Raw genomic sequence first — 19,600 nt, forward strand, 5'->3', positions numbered from 1 at the left:
AGCATCTTCACAATGCCCTTTGCTGTTGTTCTGGGATTGATTTGCACTTTTCGCACCAAACTATATTCATCTCTAGGAGACAGAATGCATCTCCTTCCTGAGCGGTATGATGGCTGTGTGGTCCCATGGTGTTTATACTTGCGTACTATTGTTTATACAGATGAACATGGTATTCTGTTTCTGAACATTCAGACACCCGCCATACCGCTGTGGGAGGTGTTTAGAAGTACATTTAAATATGAGGACACTCAGTAAAACCTTGAATAATGTGACATTAAAATGTGTTATCAATGACTTTGTCGCATTCTATTAGTAGAATTCACATGAGGTCAGTAAAAGAAGCTGTTTTAACCACTTGATGATGATTTAAAGTAATATATGCAGAAGAAAGTGTTTCATTTGTCATGTTTACATTCTGAATTTGTGACACTAATGCGCTAAAATGCTATGCACGGCCATATTATTCGCTGGTTCCCCTCTGTTATTGTTATAATGATGACACTGATACTATTGTAAAGATGAGTATATAAAAGTGTTAATGTGCAGAATAAAGGCAAAAGAATGATGATAGGCATATCTTGTTTTGGGCAGATGTGTGGCAGATGACACAGGAGTGAATGGGCACTTAAACGTTTTTGAGTAGATTTGATTCCTTTTATAGACTAATTAAACAGGAACAAAATCGCTTTACATGTTCTTGAAAAATGTCTCTAGAATGTCTCTAAGAGAATGATCGTAAAGATGTAGGCAATTTGTACCAGTTTGCTAATATCTCGTTCATATTGACTGATTTGTACTGACTGTACAACGTAAACAAAATTAGATGTCTGCCTCAAGGTAGGTGGAGCTCTAGGTCACACCTACTGATGACGTGGACCAATGACAGTTAGGTGTTTATCGGATTGAGGTCAGGGCTTTTTGATGGCCACTCCAATACCTTGACTTTGTTGTCCTTAAGCCATTTTGCCACAACTTTGGAGGTATGTTTGGGGTCATTGTCCATTTGGAAAACCCATTTGCGAAGACTTCCGGGCTGATGTCTTGAGATGTTGCTTCAATATATCCACATAATATTCCTTCCTCATGATGCCATCTATTTTGTGAAGTGCACCTGTCCCTCCTGCAGCAAAGCACCCCCACAACATGATGCTGCCACCCCCATGCTTCACGTTTGTGATGGTGATCTTCGGCTTGCAAGCCTCACCCTTTTTCCTCCGAACATAACGGTCGTCATTATGGCCAAACAGTTCAATTTTTGTTTGTACCTTCAGGCATTTGGAAATTGCTCCAAAGGATGAACCAGACTTGTGGAGGCCAACAGTTTTTTTTTTCTGAGGTCTTGGATGATTCCTTTTGATTTTCCCATGATGTCAAGCAAAGAGGCACTGAGTTTGAAGGTAGGCCTTAAAATACATCCACAGATACACCTCCAATTGACTCCAATTAGCCAATCAGAAGCTAATTGCCTTAAAAGGCTTGACATAATCTTTGGGAATTTTCCAAGAAATTTCTAAATTTTGACCCACTGGAATTGTGATATAGTCAATTAAAAGTCTGTAAACAATTGTTGGAAAAATTTCTCGTGTCATGCACAAAGTAGTTGTCCTAAATGACTGCCAAAACTATAGTTTGCTAATATGAAATCTGTGGAGTGGTTAAAAAATGAGGTTTAATGACTTCAGCCTAAGTGTATGTAAACTTCTGACTTCAACTGTAAATACGAATGCATATGAGATTTTAGTTTTGATTGTTTATGATTGTTGAAGCTGTGCAGCTGTGTGATTTCAAGTATGTTTGTACAGTATGTGATTGTGGGTGCCTCTGCACCACTCATTCATGTTAGGTATAAATCAACTCGGAAGTGTAATAAAATTAAGGATGCACGGATGTATCGGCTGCTGATATTTATTGGCCAATTAATAACCAAATTAAAACCATTGGCAAATCTGTTTTAAGCATGAAAACACAGATATGAAAAACTGATGATTCATTTATAATTAATTATCATCACACTTTGTAAAAACACTTTTTTAATTCAAATGCACAATCCAGAAATACTGTTTGCCACAGAATGTAGAAGGGTTGGCACTCCTAAGAACATGTAACATAAACATTTTTATTCTTTCTCATTTTCGCATTAATGAGGAAAACCCATTGTTAGAGATGTGAAAGTTGTGAAAGCGGCACTTACCCATACATGATGAGGTATACCCATCCAAAACGCTTTGAAACCAACAAACTTTGACTTCTGAGACATTGGTGTGGTATCTGTTAAGGCTGCACAATTGATTGAGTTAAGATTAAAATCACAATATGGTCTAGATTACAAAAGCTTGAAAGGCTGCGTTTAAAAATAGACTGCAATCAGCGCTTCAGTAAGTATTGTGTAAGCAAGCGGTGTCCTCTAGTGGTCTGGATGGCATTTTCCATTATCCGTTACACCACTATAGAACTTAAAAAGGCATTTTGTTCCTTTTGGTAGCTTTTTATGTTTCCATGATGTTGTTAACATTTCTATGGAATTGCCCAATATATGCATAATATGAATTTGTGATGTTCTATTAAAAACAGTACAAACATGTAAAAATTAGTTCTGTTATTTTTAACTGCAAAAAAAAAAAAAAGGGCAAAATTCTTTATAGAGGTACAAAATAACCTCTTTTCACATCAATCATCATGATATTTAGTTATTTTTCTCTTCTATTTGTCTTTCATTGTGGCTCTCTTTAAAATGTTTGGCTGTCATGTGTTCAACAGATCCAATCCATTTTCAATGGAAATTATTTATTGTTTGAACAAAGGCTTTTGTACCTCTTTGTACATTTTAAAAATATAATTCCTGAGCAAAATAAGGTAAGTGGCAAAATATCAGTATCGGCAACGATATCGGCCAATAGTTTTTTTTGTTAAAATCGGTATCGTATCGGCCAATAATTTTCATATTGGTGCATCCCTAGTTAAAATAAATTTTCTTTTAATTTAACTGCTAAGCCAATGGTTAGAAGTGCCCTCAAGAGTGTAGCAATGTAGGTGAATGACTTTCTTGTGAATAAAAGAGACAAGTTCTTTGCCTTTTTGACTTCATTCACTCACTGAAAATAAACTTGTGGTCAGTAAGAGAGAGACAACCTTGCGTAGGCTTCATAGACAACATATTTGAGTCATAAACTGTGACTGTGAAGTGTTTAGTTCCTGCTTTACAGATTAATGGAGGACTGTGAAGTCAGTTGCATTTGAGAGAGTGCTGTCTTGTATAAAGGCCTTAAATTGATCATTTAGTATAGGGATTATATATTTTTTTTCAATATACAAATTTTCCATTCTTTCAGTCCTTTCTTTGATGTTGTTTTAACATTCTAATTTATAGAAGTTGATCATATTCATTCATTTATCGATTTATTTTTGAGTTTGTCATTTTTTTCTAATGTTGCTGTAAAGACTCTTTTTTGCTGTCTGGTTGTTTTTTAATAACCGTGCTACTTCACATTGTCACATATATTGCAGGCAGCTTTTGAAAGTCAGTTAGCACCATTTATCTTTTAATCAGAGCTCATTACAGGCAAAACAGACAAGGCACACAGATAAATTTAGCTTTCTAGTATGATGTCACCTTGAACATCAACTGAGCGAGTCGCTCTGCCTCTAAAGATGCCTGAAGATGAGCACTAAGACATCAGGCACAAGGGAAATTTAAATGTAAGCATCCTTTTAATGACTCTGTCAGGATGGTCGACCTTGCTGTATGTAAAAAGAAAGCAGGTGACAAGGCATTGTTACTTCATTAGCTGAATCAGTCTTGTTGAACCTCAAGAGGATTGCATGCGTAGCACGTCTCTCACCCCAACTGAACCGCATGTAAAAAAAAAAGTTGCATACCCACCGCCTGCTTTGAGCACACAAAGGTCAGAACCAGCTGAGTGAGTTAGTGTGGAAGAAAGCATATATTTTAAAGCATTTAAAATGCTTTAAGCATTTTAAAGGCAGCTCTCAGCAATAAATCACAAAATACATATATTATATTGCAATGAACTCTCTCAAGGTGATGAAAATGGTTAAACTAGTCAAAACAATTTATTAACTGCATACCTTCGTGTAGTTATTCATGAATTTCTGTTGTAAGAACATGTTTTTTTCGAATGACTTGTCAATCACCAGAATAAATATTACATCTCTGTAAGGCCAGGTCCACTGTATCATGTTTATTTAAAGGCACAGTGAATTATTCAGACTAAAATGAGACGTGATAATGTAATGCAGTTTTCAGAGAACTGCAAATGAAATGTCTTGGAGATTAAATGCAAGGTTTGACCCAAAAACCCTCAGCGTCTAGATTTTTGGTCCTTTATGTAAATGTGAACTGGCATTACCAGAAAATGTGCATTAAAGTGAAGTAGGGGTTTAACCTCAACTAGCCCTTTAAGTATGATATTTTGCTCTTCATCCTTGTAGTAATGATTAAGTACAATGTACTTAAAACCCCCATATTGAACCCCCACCATAGTACTATAGGTGGGTATGATCCTCGTTACCGAGACGTCTATAAAGAAGTACGTCATCTGGTCATTGTTGCGTTTTATTTGTTGAGTCATATTTTTGGCAAACATGACAAATATAAAAAATATCTTACCAGAGCAGAGACACATAATAAAACATAACACCATGTTCAATCAGGCGCAATTTGAAAAGGCAACATGTGATAAAAGCTTTTTCGTCCATTTAGTTTTTGTCATAGCCAGCTGTGACGAGCGTTGGTTTATATTTCTGCTGCATCATACTGAGTAGCCTCACCCAATGTGAAATCTTATCCAAAATCCCACTCATTATAACCATTCATTAAACATAAAATATGTTCTGATTGGCTATGATTGTGTTCCTTGCGCATTGGTTTCGTTTTCAGTAAGGACAGACTAATTGCTTGTTGCTGGAAACTTGTTGCATTATGCCTGGTTAGAACACGCCGTAAATGTTACTAACATCTGCTTTATGTCGTTTGGCGACAAAAGTGAGCTATTAGGGAAGTATCTACCCAGATGTTTACATTACAGGGTTTTTTTGTAAGCACTATATTAAGTAAAGTGTCTGTGGCACCATAGTGCATGGATTCCTTAGACAGAGTGTCATCTTTAACAGTGAACAGTGAAGGAAATGTTTTAAGAGGTTCAGTATATAAATTACTCATTCTGTCAGGGGAGTGAAGGTGTCTAGGGAAATTCCTGTGCTTACATGTGGGAATTTACTTTGACCTTCCTTATGCAATCTAAATCTTAGATTCCATCACTCCCTTCTTTGAAATTCCATATGCCCTCTCTTCCTCTCTCTCTCACCACAGGGCCGCTGTGGGTTATTAGCACAGTGGTGCACGGGGCCGCTTTGTTTTGTTGGTGTTCCACCGAGTGGACATGTGTGCAGCAATGTGGTGAGGGCTGCCACGCTGTGATGCATATGCCTCTCTCTCATCCATTTTTAACAGGGCCACTTGGACTCTGCGGTGATGAGGCAGGCCCCAGAGGAGCCCCTCGTACAGCCATGCACTTAAAGCTCTCAGACCTTCCCCATCTGTCAGCATACAGAAAAGATACACAGTAATCAGAGCTGCCACAAAAACAGACCTCTGCTCAGATGCATCTGTTCAACAGCGCTAAGATCATTTGTGAGCCCACAGTCAATCACTGGAGCTCATTAATGGCCTTTTAATAGCATGCAGTGCCTTTCCCACCCCGTGGATTAGCAGATTAAAGACGTGGCAATATGAAGTGATAAAGTTCAGGAATTGATGAGCCTAGTCAATAATGGGGCTTGCTTCGGTCATTATGTACTCTGTACACAAGCATCTTGGCTTCATGCCAAAATAACTTCCTGAATTTCAGTTCAATGTGCATAGAACGAATCTGTTTATGTAAGGAATAATTGTCGATGGACCGTTGAATTGTTGAAAAATGCATGGAGTGACCATTACACCTCGAGTGTGCATTATTTTTAAACAATTTAACGGGCCGGAGTCAATTATTCCGCTTATACCATGGTTACCACACCTTAAGACATCATTCAGGGATTTATCTCGAGACATTTTCTGGTTTTAGTCCACAAACATTCTGTTTATGGTTTGTTCGAAACCACAAACCCTAAGTACAAAACTTTTACAATAAATTCAGTTTGAACGGCTTAAACTACAGACTCCATGCGTCTATTTTATTTTTTATCTTTTATCCACTTTTTAGATTATTTCAGCCTTGGGGGTTTTCGGCTTTATTAACTTCATACTTTTTACAAAATTTAAGATTACATTTTGAAAATCTCCCATTGACATTTTTTAGAATGTTCAGGATTCTAATCCTAAAACAAAATCTAATTAACAGAGATCTCATAATATTTGTATTTTGATATAAATATTGCATATACATATACAGCTCTGGTAAAAAATTAAGAGATTTCTCAAAATTATCAGTTTCAGAGTTACTATATATATGTATGTGTTTGAGTAAAATGATTTTTTTTGTTTTATCTTATAAAGTACTGACAACATTTCTCCCAAATTCCAAATAAATCTATTGTCATTTAGAGCATTTATTTGCAGAAAATGGCAACTGATCAAAATAACAAAAAAGATGCAGTGTTTTCAGACCTCAAATAATGCAAAGAATAGTTCATATTCATTTTTAAACAACACAATACTAATGTTTAACTTAGGAAGAGTTCAGAAATCAGTGTTTGGTGGAATAACCCTGATTTTCAATCACAGCTTTCATGCATCTTGGCATGCTCTCTACCAGTCTTTCACATTGCTGTTGGGTGACCTTATGCCACTCCTGGGTCAAATTGGAAGTATACCCAGGGCTTTAAGTTACAAAATATCACCTCTGAGCAACCTGGCGTTAAGTGCTTTACTCAAGAATACAGTGGTGGTAATTCAAGGATTGCCTCAACAAAATTGAACCATTAGACCCCGTTTCCACCTGGTATTAAGATGCATTTCGGGTGATCTGATCACATGTGGTCAGCGCTAAATACAGGTCTACACCGGGTCTAAAACATTTTGTGATCGGATCACAAAAACCACATACGAATGTGGTCAAAATGCATGTGACCATATCACATTTGAAGTGTAAACGCTAATCTGTAGTTACCAGCCCAGGCCCCAGGTGCTAGAAACCCTTACATTAAGAAAACATTAGTTTTAATTGAGTCCTGACCTTAACCCCATTGAAAGTCTTTGGGATGTGCTGGAGAAGACTACCAAAAATTAATGCAACTCTGGACGGAAATAAATGTTGTGACGTTGCATGAGGTTGTCGAAACAACGGCATGACGAATGCGCGCCGTAAACAAAGCTAAAGGCAGTCCAATGGAATCTAAGATTTATGCAACTTTTTTTTTGGCCAAGCAGTGTGTATATGTATATACAGTATATGTATATACACTGGCGGCCAAAAGTTTGGAAGAATGTACAGATTTTGCTGTTTCGGAGGGAAATTGGTACTTTAATTCACCAAAGTGGCATTCAACTGATCACAAAGTATAGTCAGGACATTACTGATGAAAAACAAACAGCACCATCCCTATCTGAAAAAAGTCATTTTTTATCAAATCTAGACAGGCCCCATTTCTAGCAGCCATCACTCCAATACCTTATCCTTGAGTAATCATGCTAAATTGTTAATTCGGTACTAGAAAATCACTTGCCATTATATCAAACACTGCTGAAAGCTATTTGGTTCGTTAAATGAAGCTTAACATTTTCTTGGTATTTGTTTTTGAGTTGCCACAGTATGCAATAGACTGGCATGTCTTAAGGTCAATATTAGATCAAAAATGGCAAAAAAGAAACAGCTTTCTCTAGAAACTCGTCAGTCAATTGTTACAATGCTTGAAATTGCCAAAAACTAAAGATTTCATACAAAGGTGTACACTACAGTCTTCAAAGACAATGGACAACTGGCCCTAACAAGGACAGAAAGAGATGTGGAAGGCCCAGATGTACAACTAAACAAGAGGATAAGTACATCAGAGTCTCTAGTTTGACAAATAGATGCCTCACATGTCCTCAGCTGACAGCTTCATTGAATTCTACCCGCTCAACTCATGTACAACAGTAAAGAGAAGACTCAGGGGTGCAGGCCTTATGGGAATTTTTTTTTAAACAGAAAAACAAAAAAGAAAATATTAGAGTGGGCAAAGAAACACAAACATTGGACAACAGATAATTGGAAAAGAGTGTTATGGATCTTAAACCCACTGAGCTTTTGTGGGATCCGCTAGACAGTAAGGTGCGTGAGAAGTGCCCAACAAGACAGCCACATCTATGGCAAGTGCTACAGGAAGCGTGGGGTGAAATGTCACCTGAGGATCTGGACAAACTGACAGCTAGAATGCCAAGGATCTGCAAAGCTGTCATTGCTGCAGCTGGAGGATTTTTTGATGAGAACACTTTGAAGTAGTTTAAGAAGTTCTGAACATTCTTTTCAAATTGTAATAGTAATTTTTCACGTTATTAATGTCCTGACTATACATTGTGATCAGTTGAATGCCACTTTGGTGAATAAAAGTACCAATTTCTTTCCATAAGAGCAAAATCTGTACATTATTCCAAACTTTTGGCTGCCAGTATGTATGTATGTATGTATGTATGTATGTATATATATATATATATATATATATATATATATATATATATATATGATATCTGGGTCCACATTGAGAAACTGGGACTATAATGTAAATAAGAGAATGTATATATATATATATATATATATATATATATATATATATATATATATATATATAATATTTTAAACAATGCAGCACTGTGACAAAACTGTAATTTGTTATTAAAAATGTTAAATTAGAACAATGTAAAAGTGTGTGTGATCGCATGAGTGTGTGTTTGCATGAATGATTAAGAGCTTAAGTTGATCTAACGTGAATAATAAGCCTTTTGCAGGGATTGGGCAGCACAGCGATAAAGTATTCTAAAAGAAATATGGGAATCTTTGATGGGAAATCACAACCTTATGTAATTACAGGGATGATCTGGGAATCAAAAGAAGAGAAGCAATTGGAGTCTAGAATTTTATCGCCAGTCTCTTCTCTGTAATGACGTGGTCCGCCTCACTCCAGTCCAGACAGTATATGATTCTGATATTTTGAGTGTCTTTGTATGAACTTAAACACAGTAACTTAGTCCACCAGTTCTGTTATATTTCTTCATAAAACTCTGTACTCTTATCTACAGGTGAACACATCCATGCATGAAGCCAAGCTGGTGGAGGAGTGTGATGAATTGGTGGAGATAATTCGCCAGAGGAAACAGGTCATTGCTGTCAAGATCAAAGAGTCCAAGGTACACAGTCTCTCTATATTTGCACCATCGAGACTGGCCTGAATTCCAAATAAAAATGCACAATCACACTTGGGTCACATTTATGAATGCATTTGGATTTGCTTTTTAATTTACACAAATTGTAATTTTTATAAACTGTTTCATGTTATATGAGTATAATGTCAAGCTGAAATTTTGACGTTTAAAACTGTTCACCAAAAAATTTAAATTCTATAATTTACTCACCCTCATGTCGTTCAAAACCCATGTAACTTTCTTTCGCTGAACACAAAAGGATTATGCTCCAAAAAGGACGGAAGAGCCCAGAAAAGTACAAAAAGCCATACAATATCTTACTGTTGAAGAGAATTAAATGTAAGCAGTTTCTTTACAAATAATCTTCCCCTCCAACATAGTTTTCAGATCTCATTGGCACATCTGCATATTTAAAATTTGCATGTCGCATATAGTTTACGAGACAGGAGAGAATCAATTGTTTTTGGTGTCATTAATGTCAAACCTGGTGCAATATGTCTTGCTGTGGCAATTTTGTTGCTTCGTTATATGGAAAAGATCAGCGTGACCATTCTTCAAATGGCCCCAGAGGGGCGGTCGTCTGTTGTTCTATGGGTAGTTGTCATCTAACAAGAGCTCAGGCTTTCACTCTTTCAGAAACCAATTTGAATTTGATTCTCATCAATGTGTCACACTGGGGCACAATAATGGAGCTGGCATTTCTATCGCATCTTTTAGAGCTTGTCACTACCACTGTTGCAGTGAGAAAGGAACTGTCAGGGATTGGTAGGGTCTGCCCAACCCTTCTCTATGTGCAGAGATGGTTGATATGTCATCTGTGTGAATTAAAAAGTCCTTTTTAATTCAAGGTTTAAGGTTAAGCTGCTACAAATAGGTAATATGGTGGGGCACTTTGAGGACATAAAATGGGGCATTAGAAATCCTGTCAGGAAGACCACTGTCCAAAGAGTGTCATGGCTGTCAAGGGCACAGAGTGAGGGGGCAGTGAAGTGTAGAGACTTCTTGAACAGGATTGTTGAAAATATGACAGGAAGATGGCTGAGACTTAGCTTGGCTGGTTGTAGCGGACCCTGGCCATGTGGCTCCACTTAACAAGCTTCCCTTGTGTAAAAGGCCAGATAATCTTCACAAGAACAAACACAAACACCAACCCAGTGCAGTGGACAGCACAGTTCTCCTCTGGGATAGGATGTGACTGCTACTCTCAGGACTCTGAGTAATGATTAAAACCATTCATATACTTCAATACAAGGGACAAAACAAAAATAAGTGTCAACTTCCTAACAATTGAATGTTAATTTTAGGGATGTCCCGATACCGGTACTGGTATGGATAACATAAAGCACACAAAATAAATAAATTATTTCAGTGTGATTATTAAACCGCAAAGGCTGCGATTTAATGAGATAAATGTATAGTTTGCATGTGCTGCAAGCTTCAAATATGAGTGTGTGTGAATGTGTGGAGCCAGTGTTGTGCAGACATAGAGACACAAAGTGCTCATACCTTTTAGAGATCATTGGTTCATACACAGAAAACACTATCATGAGCATTGCATGCTCTGTTTGTAGCAGATGACAGCGAACAGTGCGCTAATTCACTTTGTAGCACAAGGCACATACAGACTAAATTTTTATTTACTTAAATAGCAGCCCTTTGTGATTTAATTATCACTTTGAGTCACATAGGAACCTGCTTTTCCGGATTGAGAAGCTACCGTCATAACACAGAAACACTTAAAAAGAAAAGCTCAGCCAAAATAAAAGCTCAATTTAAATGGAAACAAGCACGACAGAAATAGATCACTACTATATAGTTATGTTATATTCACTGTAATACCACTAATAATAATAAGAAGAAGAATAAATCAATAGTAGTTGTATTATATTTGAGCAATCTCTCTGTGTGCTCTTTGCAGCACTTTATTTGACAAAAATAACTCTAATGTTGTGTTTTGGATTGTGCTGTGAGGTTCTGTATAAAAGCATTTCATTTGATTAAAAGAATACAATATTATGTTGTAAATTATTTGTTATATTTTCATTTGAATAAAGTTTTAATTCATTCATTTATTTAAACACAATTTTGGTGATAAATGTAAAATAAACTGCTGATATGGAATTCAGAAAAAATAAAAATGAAGTATCGGTACTCATACTCATTCTCAAAAAAGTGGTATCGGGACATCCCTGGGAAATTTGCCTGCCATTTCAAGAAAAGGGGCATTTTCACTTTTAGATTGCACTTAAAACCTAAAATGTATAAGTTAAATATACCTAAAATAACCTAAAATGCAATAGGTACACAATGAAAGGCTGTGTGTTGCAGTGATTTTACCACAGGAGAGGCAATAAAAGACTGCAACAACCACAGTATGATAAAAGACACAAAAATTGTCCATAAATAGTTGAATTTATTACTTATAAGAATTAGCAATTCCTCTGTGAAGTAATTAATTATCCTCATAAGCAACTCTGTACTGTTTACAGTTGCCAAACAACTTGCCGCATTAATATTGAATTCAACTGATGTGCGGCAACAGGTGTGTGTATATTGGTTATTTATCAACCTCTTCAAACACGGCACATCCAAGCACATTGTAGAATCAGAATAATAATATTTCATAATAGAGCACAGCAGTGCCCACCCAATTTTTCAGCTGTCTTGGTTTACTGTTTTCCATCGGGATTTCATAAAAGTCTTGATAAAAGCATTCTAAGCCATGAACTAAAGCCATCAGCTTCAAGGTGAATCACAATATTACAAACTTTGATCTGAAGCAAGAAAGTATTTGAAAATTTGAGAAAAAGACAAAGGTAAAAGACAGTGTATTTAGCGTCTTTAATGAGGGAAAGAACTACAGTCCAATGAAGCAGTGCAAATGGCATAAATAAAAACAATAGAAATGTATAAAACTATAGATTATAAGTTGTTGATTATAAGTAAAGAAACAATATATTTTAAGTTTATTGCAAAAATATTCAGATTGACTGATCGTTCTCTTCAAAATTCACAGGTAGTGTTGTTCAAATAACAACCTCACTTAACAACACTGTTTTTATAAGTTCCTAATTTATCATTAAAAATCAGTTCCCCTATGGAGAAAATTAAAGGGGTATTTACTTCTGGAACCAGATTGTTGGACTCTATGTGGAGCAATCGTTATGACATTACCGTGTATTTGTACATTTTGAGACAATGTCTCAGACTCGTTTTATGCTCCAGTTCATCACTGTGATGTGGCACATGTAGAGGTTTGTGAAGTCTGACAGTGAACGTGCAGCACACAAGCACTTAAACTTGACAGCCTAAACTCACACTCTTGTCAAGTGGCCATTTTAGCTGCAGGACAGGCCTGTGGTCCACTGTTTTTGGGTAATGTGATGTGAGAGACCTGGACAAATGCACTAATCTCCATCAGATCTGTCTGTGTAAGGCCGTCAGTGATGCTCGTTCGTACAGCAGCCCCGAGTTGACATGCAAAGCCTGCAACCAGAGATTATGTCTAGCCTTTTGCTTACATTAGTAATGCTGATCTATCACAAAGTGCCTCTATTTCTAGCATTAAGGAGGCTTTTAGAATCATAAATTCGGATGCAAAGTGTCTGTGATTTGATCCGAGGCTTTGGCTGTGCAGGCTTTGACTGGTTCTTTGCTTGTTTTGATTTAGATTTTTATTTTTTTCTGTTTATTTTTTCAGATACAGTTCAATTTCCTTAATGCCTTCCCGAAATTCCAAAACTTTTTGGCAGCAAAATATTTTATCAAAGCAAAGCATCTAAGGCCTTCATTAAGAGATGGTTTCATATCTGGATTTGATCTCACGTAATCCACTGAATTTCTCCATTAATTTTTTCACTACTTGTTTCTTGATTTATCTTAATGCTTCTGCTGACTTCTTCCTGTCGGATATCACATTGCTCTTTTGAATCACACTATGATATAGACTAGAACCTGCTTAACTGAAGTATAGGTGGTGTCTCTCAAAAAAAAAAAAATCCAGCCTGATCTCATGAAAATAACATGACTGTTGCAACATGTTTGCAAAATGGAATTTGGTGGTTCATTATACGCATCGTGGCAGTTTCGAGGTGAAATGTCCACTGTGTTGCACTAAAAGTGAGTTTAATGTTCTCCCAAACAAAGTTTTTTTAAATTACTGCTCTTTCGAGATTTAAATGAACAAAACTGATGTCCTTATCCTAAACCCTACACCTAAAACTAACTGATAGTCAAAAGCAAATGTGAGGTGAAAAACGCAATTGCTGAAGCAACCATGTCATTTTTTGGTGCTTCTATGATACTTTCAGCTCATGTGTCGACAAGCATGCTTTGGTGGATTTGTACCCGGTCAATCAGTTGAGCCACCGTGCAACCTAATCATGCTAGAATAAGCTTGTAAATTTTGTTGTTTACGTAATACAAACATTGCATTGTTGTTGTAGCACCTCTAGTGTTCATTTCACCAGGAAACAGCTGTGATATGTAGAACGAGCCACAGAAAATTAATTTGGCAAAGATAGAGTTATAGTAACGTGATTTAATGAGACCAAGCTGCAAAAATCTTGTATATACACATGGAACATGAGGTTATATGAAGTAAATTCATAAGTGAGTATGTGTTTAGTTTATGCTCATTATTGTTTTGGATATACTGTTATCTTTTTCACAGTATTTTATACATAATAGAGGGAAAACAAGAGAACGATAGAGGGAGGTAGAAACAGTAAACAGAGAAGTCTTAATTGAAAAAGAATCCCTCCAGAAAAGTGGAATCAGATATTTTAAGATGGAAAAATATATGTTCATTCAGGAGCAAATTCACTAAACAACTGCTCTAAGAACTGGTGACAAAATGCATGTTCATAGTGCATTACATAATGTTAACATATACAACTTTTGATTTGAAAAATGTATTACTATATGTCGCAATTAACCAAGATTAATAAATGCTGTAAAAGTATTCTTCATTGTTTGTTCATGTTAACTGATGTTTTTAACTAATATTAACAAATGGAACCTAATTGTAAAGTGTTACCATAAAGGCTTAGTCTTTGGCAGTTTATGCTACTTCATTACTCAGAAGGGCCTTTAAAAATGACAAATTGTTTTATTTTTTTTTTTTAAATCACTATTTGTTTGAAACCAAGTAGCATTTATTTTAAGGGTTCAGATTATTAAACAATAGATGCATTTTTAAGAAATAAGAAAACAATATATGGACACGTTCTGGTTGTCAGACTTAGAACATGTCCATACTTAAATGTAACTACACATGTGGTTACTGTGCTAGGACACCATTGTGAACTTATACATCCACTAAAAATAACCTTTAGACCAAATGTAGTTTAACAAATGTCTCAGAATTGTGAAATTAAGGTCTAGCATCGTTTGTTTGCAGATGCCACTTCTTTTTATATATATTTTTATCCATTGCAATAAAATTCAAACATTTTTAATATCAAATACTAATTGGGGTCACTGTATCTTTCATGTAAAAATATGAATAACATGAAAATGTAAAAATGTATTTTAGGTGATGAAGTTGAGAAAGTTGGCGCAGCAGATTGCGAACTGCAGACAGTGTCTGGAGCGCTCGAGTGCCCTCATCACCCAAGCTGAGCACAGCTTGAAGGAGAACGACCACGCCCGCTTTCTGCAGACAGCCAGGAATGTGGCTGAGAGGTGAGACACACACACACAAATACAGTCTGTATTTTGGCTCTTGCCACTTGCCAATGTGAAGTCAACTTTAGGTACTCATAGGCACTTAGTCACATTTCCTAGTGCCTCTCCCTCCTATTTTAGTTGTGTTGCTCATGGCTTATATTCAAAATAATATAAAACATGCCTTCAGGACTCTTGAGGTGTTGTAGATTTTTTTTCTTTTCTTTTTTAAGTTTAAATATTTTTAGCAGTGGTGCTTTGAAGGGGATTCATAAAGAGATGCAGCTTGTCTTAGAGAATTTTAGTGTGCTATTCTTTGTTTTGCTTAGTTTTTTTCTGAATCATTTTAATAATGATCTCTTGAAATGAAGTAGAGTGGTTTTAGTGGTTTTAGACACTTTTCAGCTGGTCAGGCTGATTCCCAACCAGCTGAACCAGCTAAGCACCAGCTTGGCCAGGCAGTGAGACTATTTGAAGACCACGTGAACCAGCTAAGGACAGCACACAATTTTTGGTGATTTAAGATGTTTTTTCTTTTGTTTTTTAGTTTTTTATAACTGTGATATATAAAGTGCTGCCTGACTGCTATCTATCAAACCTTTGCTATTATAGGACAGATCGTCATCTCACCAAATGGCTTCTTGGAATTATGTAATGCTGACTGTATTGTCTTCGGACCATTTTTATATCACACATTCCACACACATTTCTCTGCATTTGAGTGTTACCAGATGCTGTTTATAGTTAGTCATTCAAGGTGAGATCATACACAGCCTTACAGCCTGTTGTAAATAGACACATTTGTAAATTAATTGCAGTGCCTCTCTTTCCTCTCTCTGATTTCCAGAGTTGCCATGGCCACTGCCTCCTCTCAGGTCCTCATCCCAGATGTCAATCTGAACGACGCCTTTGACAATTTTGCCCTTGATTTCTCCAGAGAAAAGAAAATCTTGGAAGGACTGGATTATTTGACAGGTAAAACCAGTAAAAAAAGGAAACCTTCTTCTGCAAGCGTTTTCTCATTGTACTAAGTCCAACTTTAATGAAACATGGTGAAAGATAAGGTTAGAATTACATCAGCAGTTCTTTTTTGTAGTACTGAATCAATACCTCCTGTCTTGATGGCTGCCTTCTTTTCCAGCACCCAACCCTCCCTCTATACGTGAAGAGCTTTGCACTGCATCTCATGACACCATCACAGTGCACTGGACCTCTGAAGATGAATTTAGCGTCACCTCCTACGAGCTTCAGTACACCATCTACACTGGCCAGACCAACTTCATCAGTGAGTCAAAGTACACGTCCTACACAGTCTTGTTCAGATCCACAACCATCAAAAACTCTTTCCTAAGACTTCACCATTTTTGTCTGCATCCCTCACATCTATCCTCTATATAAAGGTTCAAGTTAGAACCAAAAAGTTTTTTTTTAGCATGATGCCATATAAGAACATTTTGAAGTGCCTTATATTCTGTAGTTCATCAAGAAGAAAAAATTGTAGCCAGCTGAAGAAATATAAACAGTGAAAAATGGTTATTGCAAAGAAGGTGATTTGCTCTACCTAAGATGCTGCAAAGAATCAACAAAGCGCTTTTATTTGTAAGAGGATATGTGCAAAGTTTATGTGTAGAATTGTCACATTTTCACATTTCACACAGTAGTTAAGGATATATCCATGTAATGATCACACTTTACATAATTCAATTCAGTTCAATTCAATTTTATTTATATAGCACAATTTAAAAACAACAACAGTTGACCAATGTGCTGTACAATGTGTTCTCAAAGACTTTTTAAATAATATACTTTAAAAAACATAACTATAAGTTCAGCAGAATGTTTTCACTCTGATAGTGTTTTTATGTAACATAGTCGTTTGTCAGGTCTGCTTTAGAGATGGCATATCTAACATATACTAGCTCTGTATAGTGCTCCACATGTATAGTGCAAATATAAAGGTAGGGCACTTTTAGGTAACACCAGTCGAGCTTTTAAGGATATGTGGAGTGAAAGAGCTCAACAGTTTTAGAAAGAGCAAAAGATATGCTTTTAATTTCTTCAAAGCCAGTGAAGCACTCTAACATGCAAAGAGGCAGCCAGCATTTCCCTGCCTTTCTCTCCGCGCAGATCTGCCCCTCAGTTTCCATTCAGCCTGCTTTGGTAATAGAGTGTATTCATTTCAATCGCTGATAGTTCAGAGATCCAGGAACATTCACAGTGCTACCCCAGGCTCCTTGGAGGATACAAACAAACAGACGCAGAAATGGAGAGGAATGCAGACCTTTTTACAGCATTGCTCTTTGAATGTGACTGCCTAAACAGTGCAATTCATAGATGCATTTGCTGCCCTCCCATGAGGAGAAATGTGAGCCTTTGCTTGTGAATTTGCTCAGCCATGGGCCAAGTCAGGGAATATGGCCCAAGCAAATGCTTTCAGCCCCCATTCAAGATCCATCAACTCTACTGCTGTGCAAAGGCAAAACGTAGTAGCTACACATTTCGTCAAAACGGACTTATGACCGAAATCGGATCTCTTAGTCAAGTGGTTCTCAAATGGGTCTCAGGCCTGTTCTAAAAGGATAAACACTGCTAAATGCAAATAAATGTTTTGTGTTTTTTTTTTTTTTTGCAAATGCATAGTTAGGATAGTAAAATAGATATGCTTACAAACTTTCAAAAGAGCTATTTTCGAAAGAGATACTCTTTCTCTCTCTTTTGTTGTTGACTTTAAAAATGTTGAGCGTTCTTAGATTCATCTGTCACTTGGTAATATGGTTAATACTAATACAGTATTTGGCCCAGTGTTTGTTCCACTGGGTAAGACTGGTAAATTATACTCCTATTTTTATATATGCATTTTTTTTAATTGTAATTGTTCCTATTCAGCCTGTCATGTTAATCATTTTGCATATTGTTGGGTATATTTACTTCATGGTAATATTAATAAAGTTCAGTGTTTGATTTAAGCACTTTTTTATAAACAATTTTGGCACTGTTTTGGCTTGCCACTTCCAAAGTAAAATCTGGGTCCTGAAGCAAAACCAGTTGAGAACCACTGTCTTAGACTACGATCTTTCCTTTGACTGACAGGTATGGCTCAACTATGCTCATATTAAAAAAGAACGGTGAGTGAAAATTACATCAACTACAAAACCCACACTAAAACAAAAAAGCGTGATTTTTCCGTGTTTCATTATTGCCGTAGTTATCGACCTAGTTTTGCCTTTGTTGGGCAGTGTAGATAGATGGTGTAGAGGTTCAGTCAAATATAGTTTCAAGGCAGCATCTTTTAGCAGAATAATGTGTTAGTCTATTGTTTTTTCATCGATTCCTTTGATCATTTATCATGTTTGAAGGCCAGTAAAATTGATGGCTTTATGTCCCCCTTTAGCAAAACTGTATTATATTTAGCAAGACTTTAATAGCAAAAGCATAATATGCAAATGCCCAGGCTGAATAACACAAAACATCTTTTTAATAGCAGTCATTTATTGTGGTGTCAGTTTTTTTGTTACCCATAGTTGGGCCAGTAATGTTATGCTTTTCACTGCCTTTGACATGCTGAAAAACAGACATTTAGTATGTAAAAAATCTATGCATTTCCACTGCATTGCACTCAGGTCCAATATGTGTAATTACCCAGCTGCCATGAAGAGAAAGCTGACCTTTGATGACCAATTAAAATGTGGCCAGCTGTAAAATTCAGCTGTATCAGCCAAATCTCAAGCTAATAGAACAAAGAGTAGTGGGAAAAGGAACATAAAAAATGTCCTCGTTTTGCCATTCGAATACTGCAATCTGGATCATTGGTTGTGTTGAAAGAACAGTTCAGGTTTTTCTTTGGACTCTGTTTATCATTAGCTCTATGAAAGCGAGGGCACTGGCCTGGCATCAGCTGTGATTAGATCTGACACAAGCTAATGCTCTTTGCTCCACTTGCATTGTGACATTGATTGATAGTGATCCGCAAGCTGCTGGACTTGCATGCTAACATGCGGCAAACAGTATGCAAATGCCACTGTCCCTGCAGGAGAAACTCAGGCAAATCACCTAATGTGACATGCATACCTCTTACTCAGGGATGTAGGTTGTGACTCATGGGTAGTGTATGGAAAATGGAATAGACATGGATGTTAAGAAGCACGTAGGCAGTCGCAACAGTAAAGCTGACAGTTGTTGCATACTGGAATGAGGTTATACCAGTTTTTGAAATGCATGTATTATTATTATTATCTGACTCTGTCCCCCTGCACAACCCATGTTTATTTGATTACATCTGTTCCCACAAAACTCCAGCTCAGATAATGTGCAACCTTGAAAAGCCAAACAATCTTGTAGAAGGATAAAACCTTGCAGAGAACAGTGAAAGAGAGAGCTATGTGTAACATCAATAAGTACCCTCACTAAATGCTGTCTTGTTTGCTAATTAGGGAAGGGAATTGTAAAGAATTTAACGCTTCTGATTCCATTATCGATTCTTTGAGTACTTTTAAGAAAGAAATATTTGGAAATAAGAAATGCAATTCTTATTGGATTTACTGCCCCCAGCATCGTATTACCAACTGATCAGTGTGTGTATTT

The 19,600-nt window shown here is 36.6% G+C and overlaps 1 protein-coding gene across 6 annotated transcripts in view; it reads left to right on the forward strand.

Moving 5' to 3' along the window:
* The window catches only part of mid2 (midline 2), a 170,943-nt gene that overhangs the window by 129,427 nt on the left and 21,916 nt on the right, over window positions 1–19,600 (forward strand). For all 6 annotated transcript variants that reach the window (XM_051650635.1, XM_051650636.1, XM_051650637.1 and 3 more), the window contains 4 exons: window positions 9,230–9,337; window positions 14,889–15,037; window positions 15,867–15,994; window positions 16,161–16,304. In XM_051650635.1, coding sequence (XP_051506595.1) covers window positions 9,230–9,337; window positions 14,889–15,037; window positions 15,867–15,994; window positions 16,161–16,304 — 529 coding nt within the window. The remainder of the gene's footprint in view (window positions 1–9,229; window positions 9,338–14,888; window positions 15,038–15,866; window positions 15,995–16,160; window positions 16,305–19,600) is intronic.

The sequence above is a fragment of the Myxocyprinus asiaticus genome, chromosome 22, assembly GCF_019703515.2.
Source record: "Myxocyprinus asiaticus isolate MX2 ecotype Aquarium Trade chromosome 22, UBuf_Myxa_2, whole genome shotgun sequence".
Classification (NCBI taxonomy): Eukaryota; Metazoa; Chordata; class Actinopteri; order Cypriniformes; family Catostomidae; genus Myxocyprinus; species Myxocyprinus asiaticus.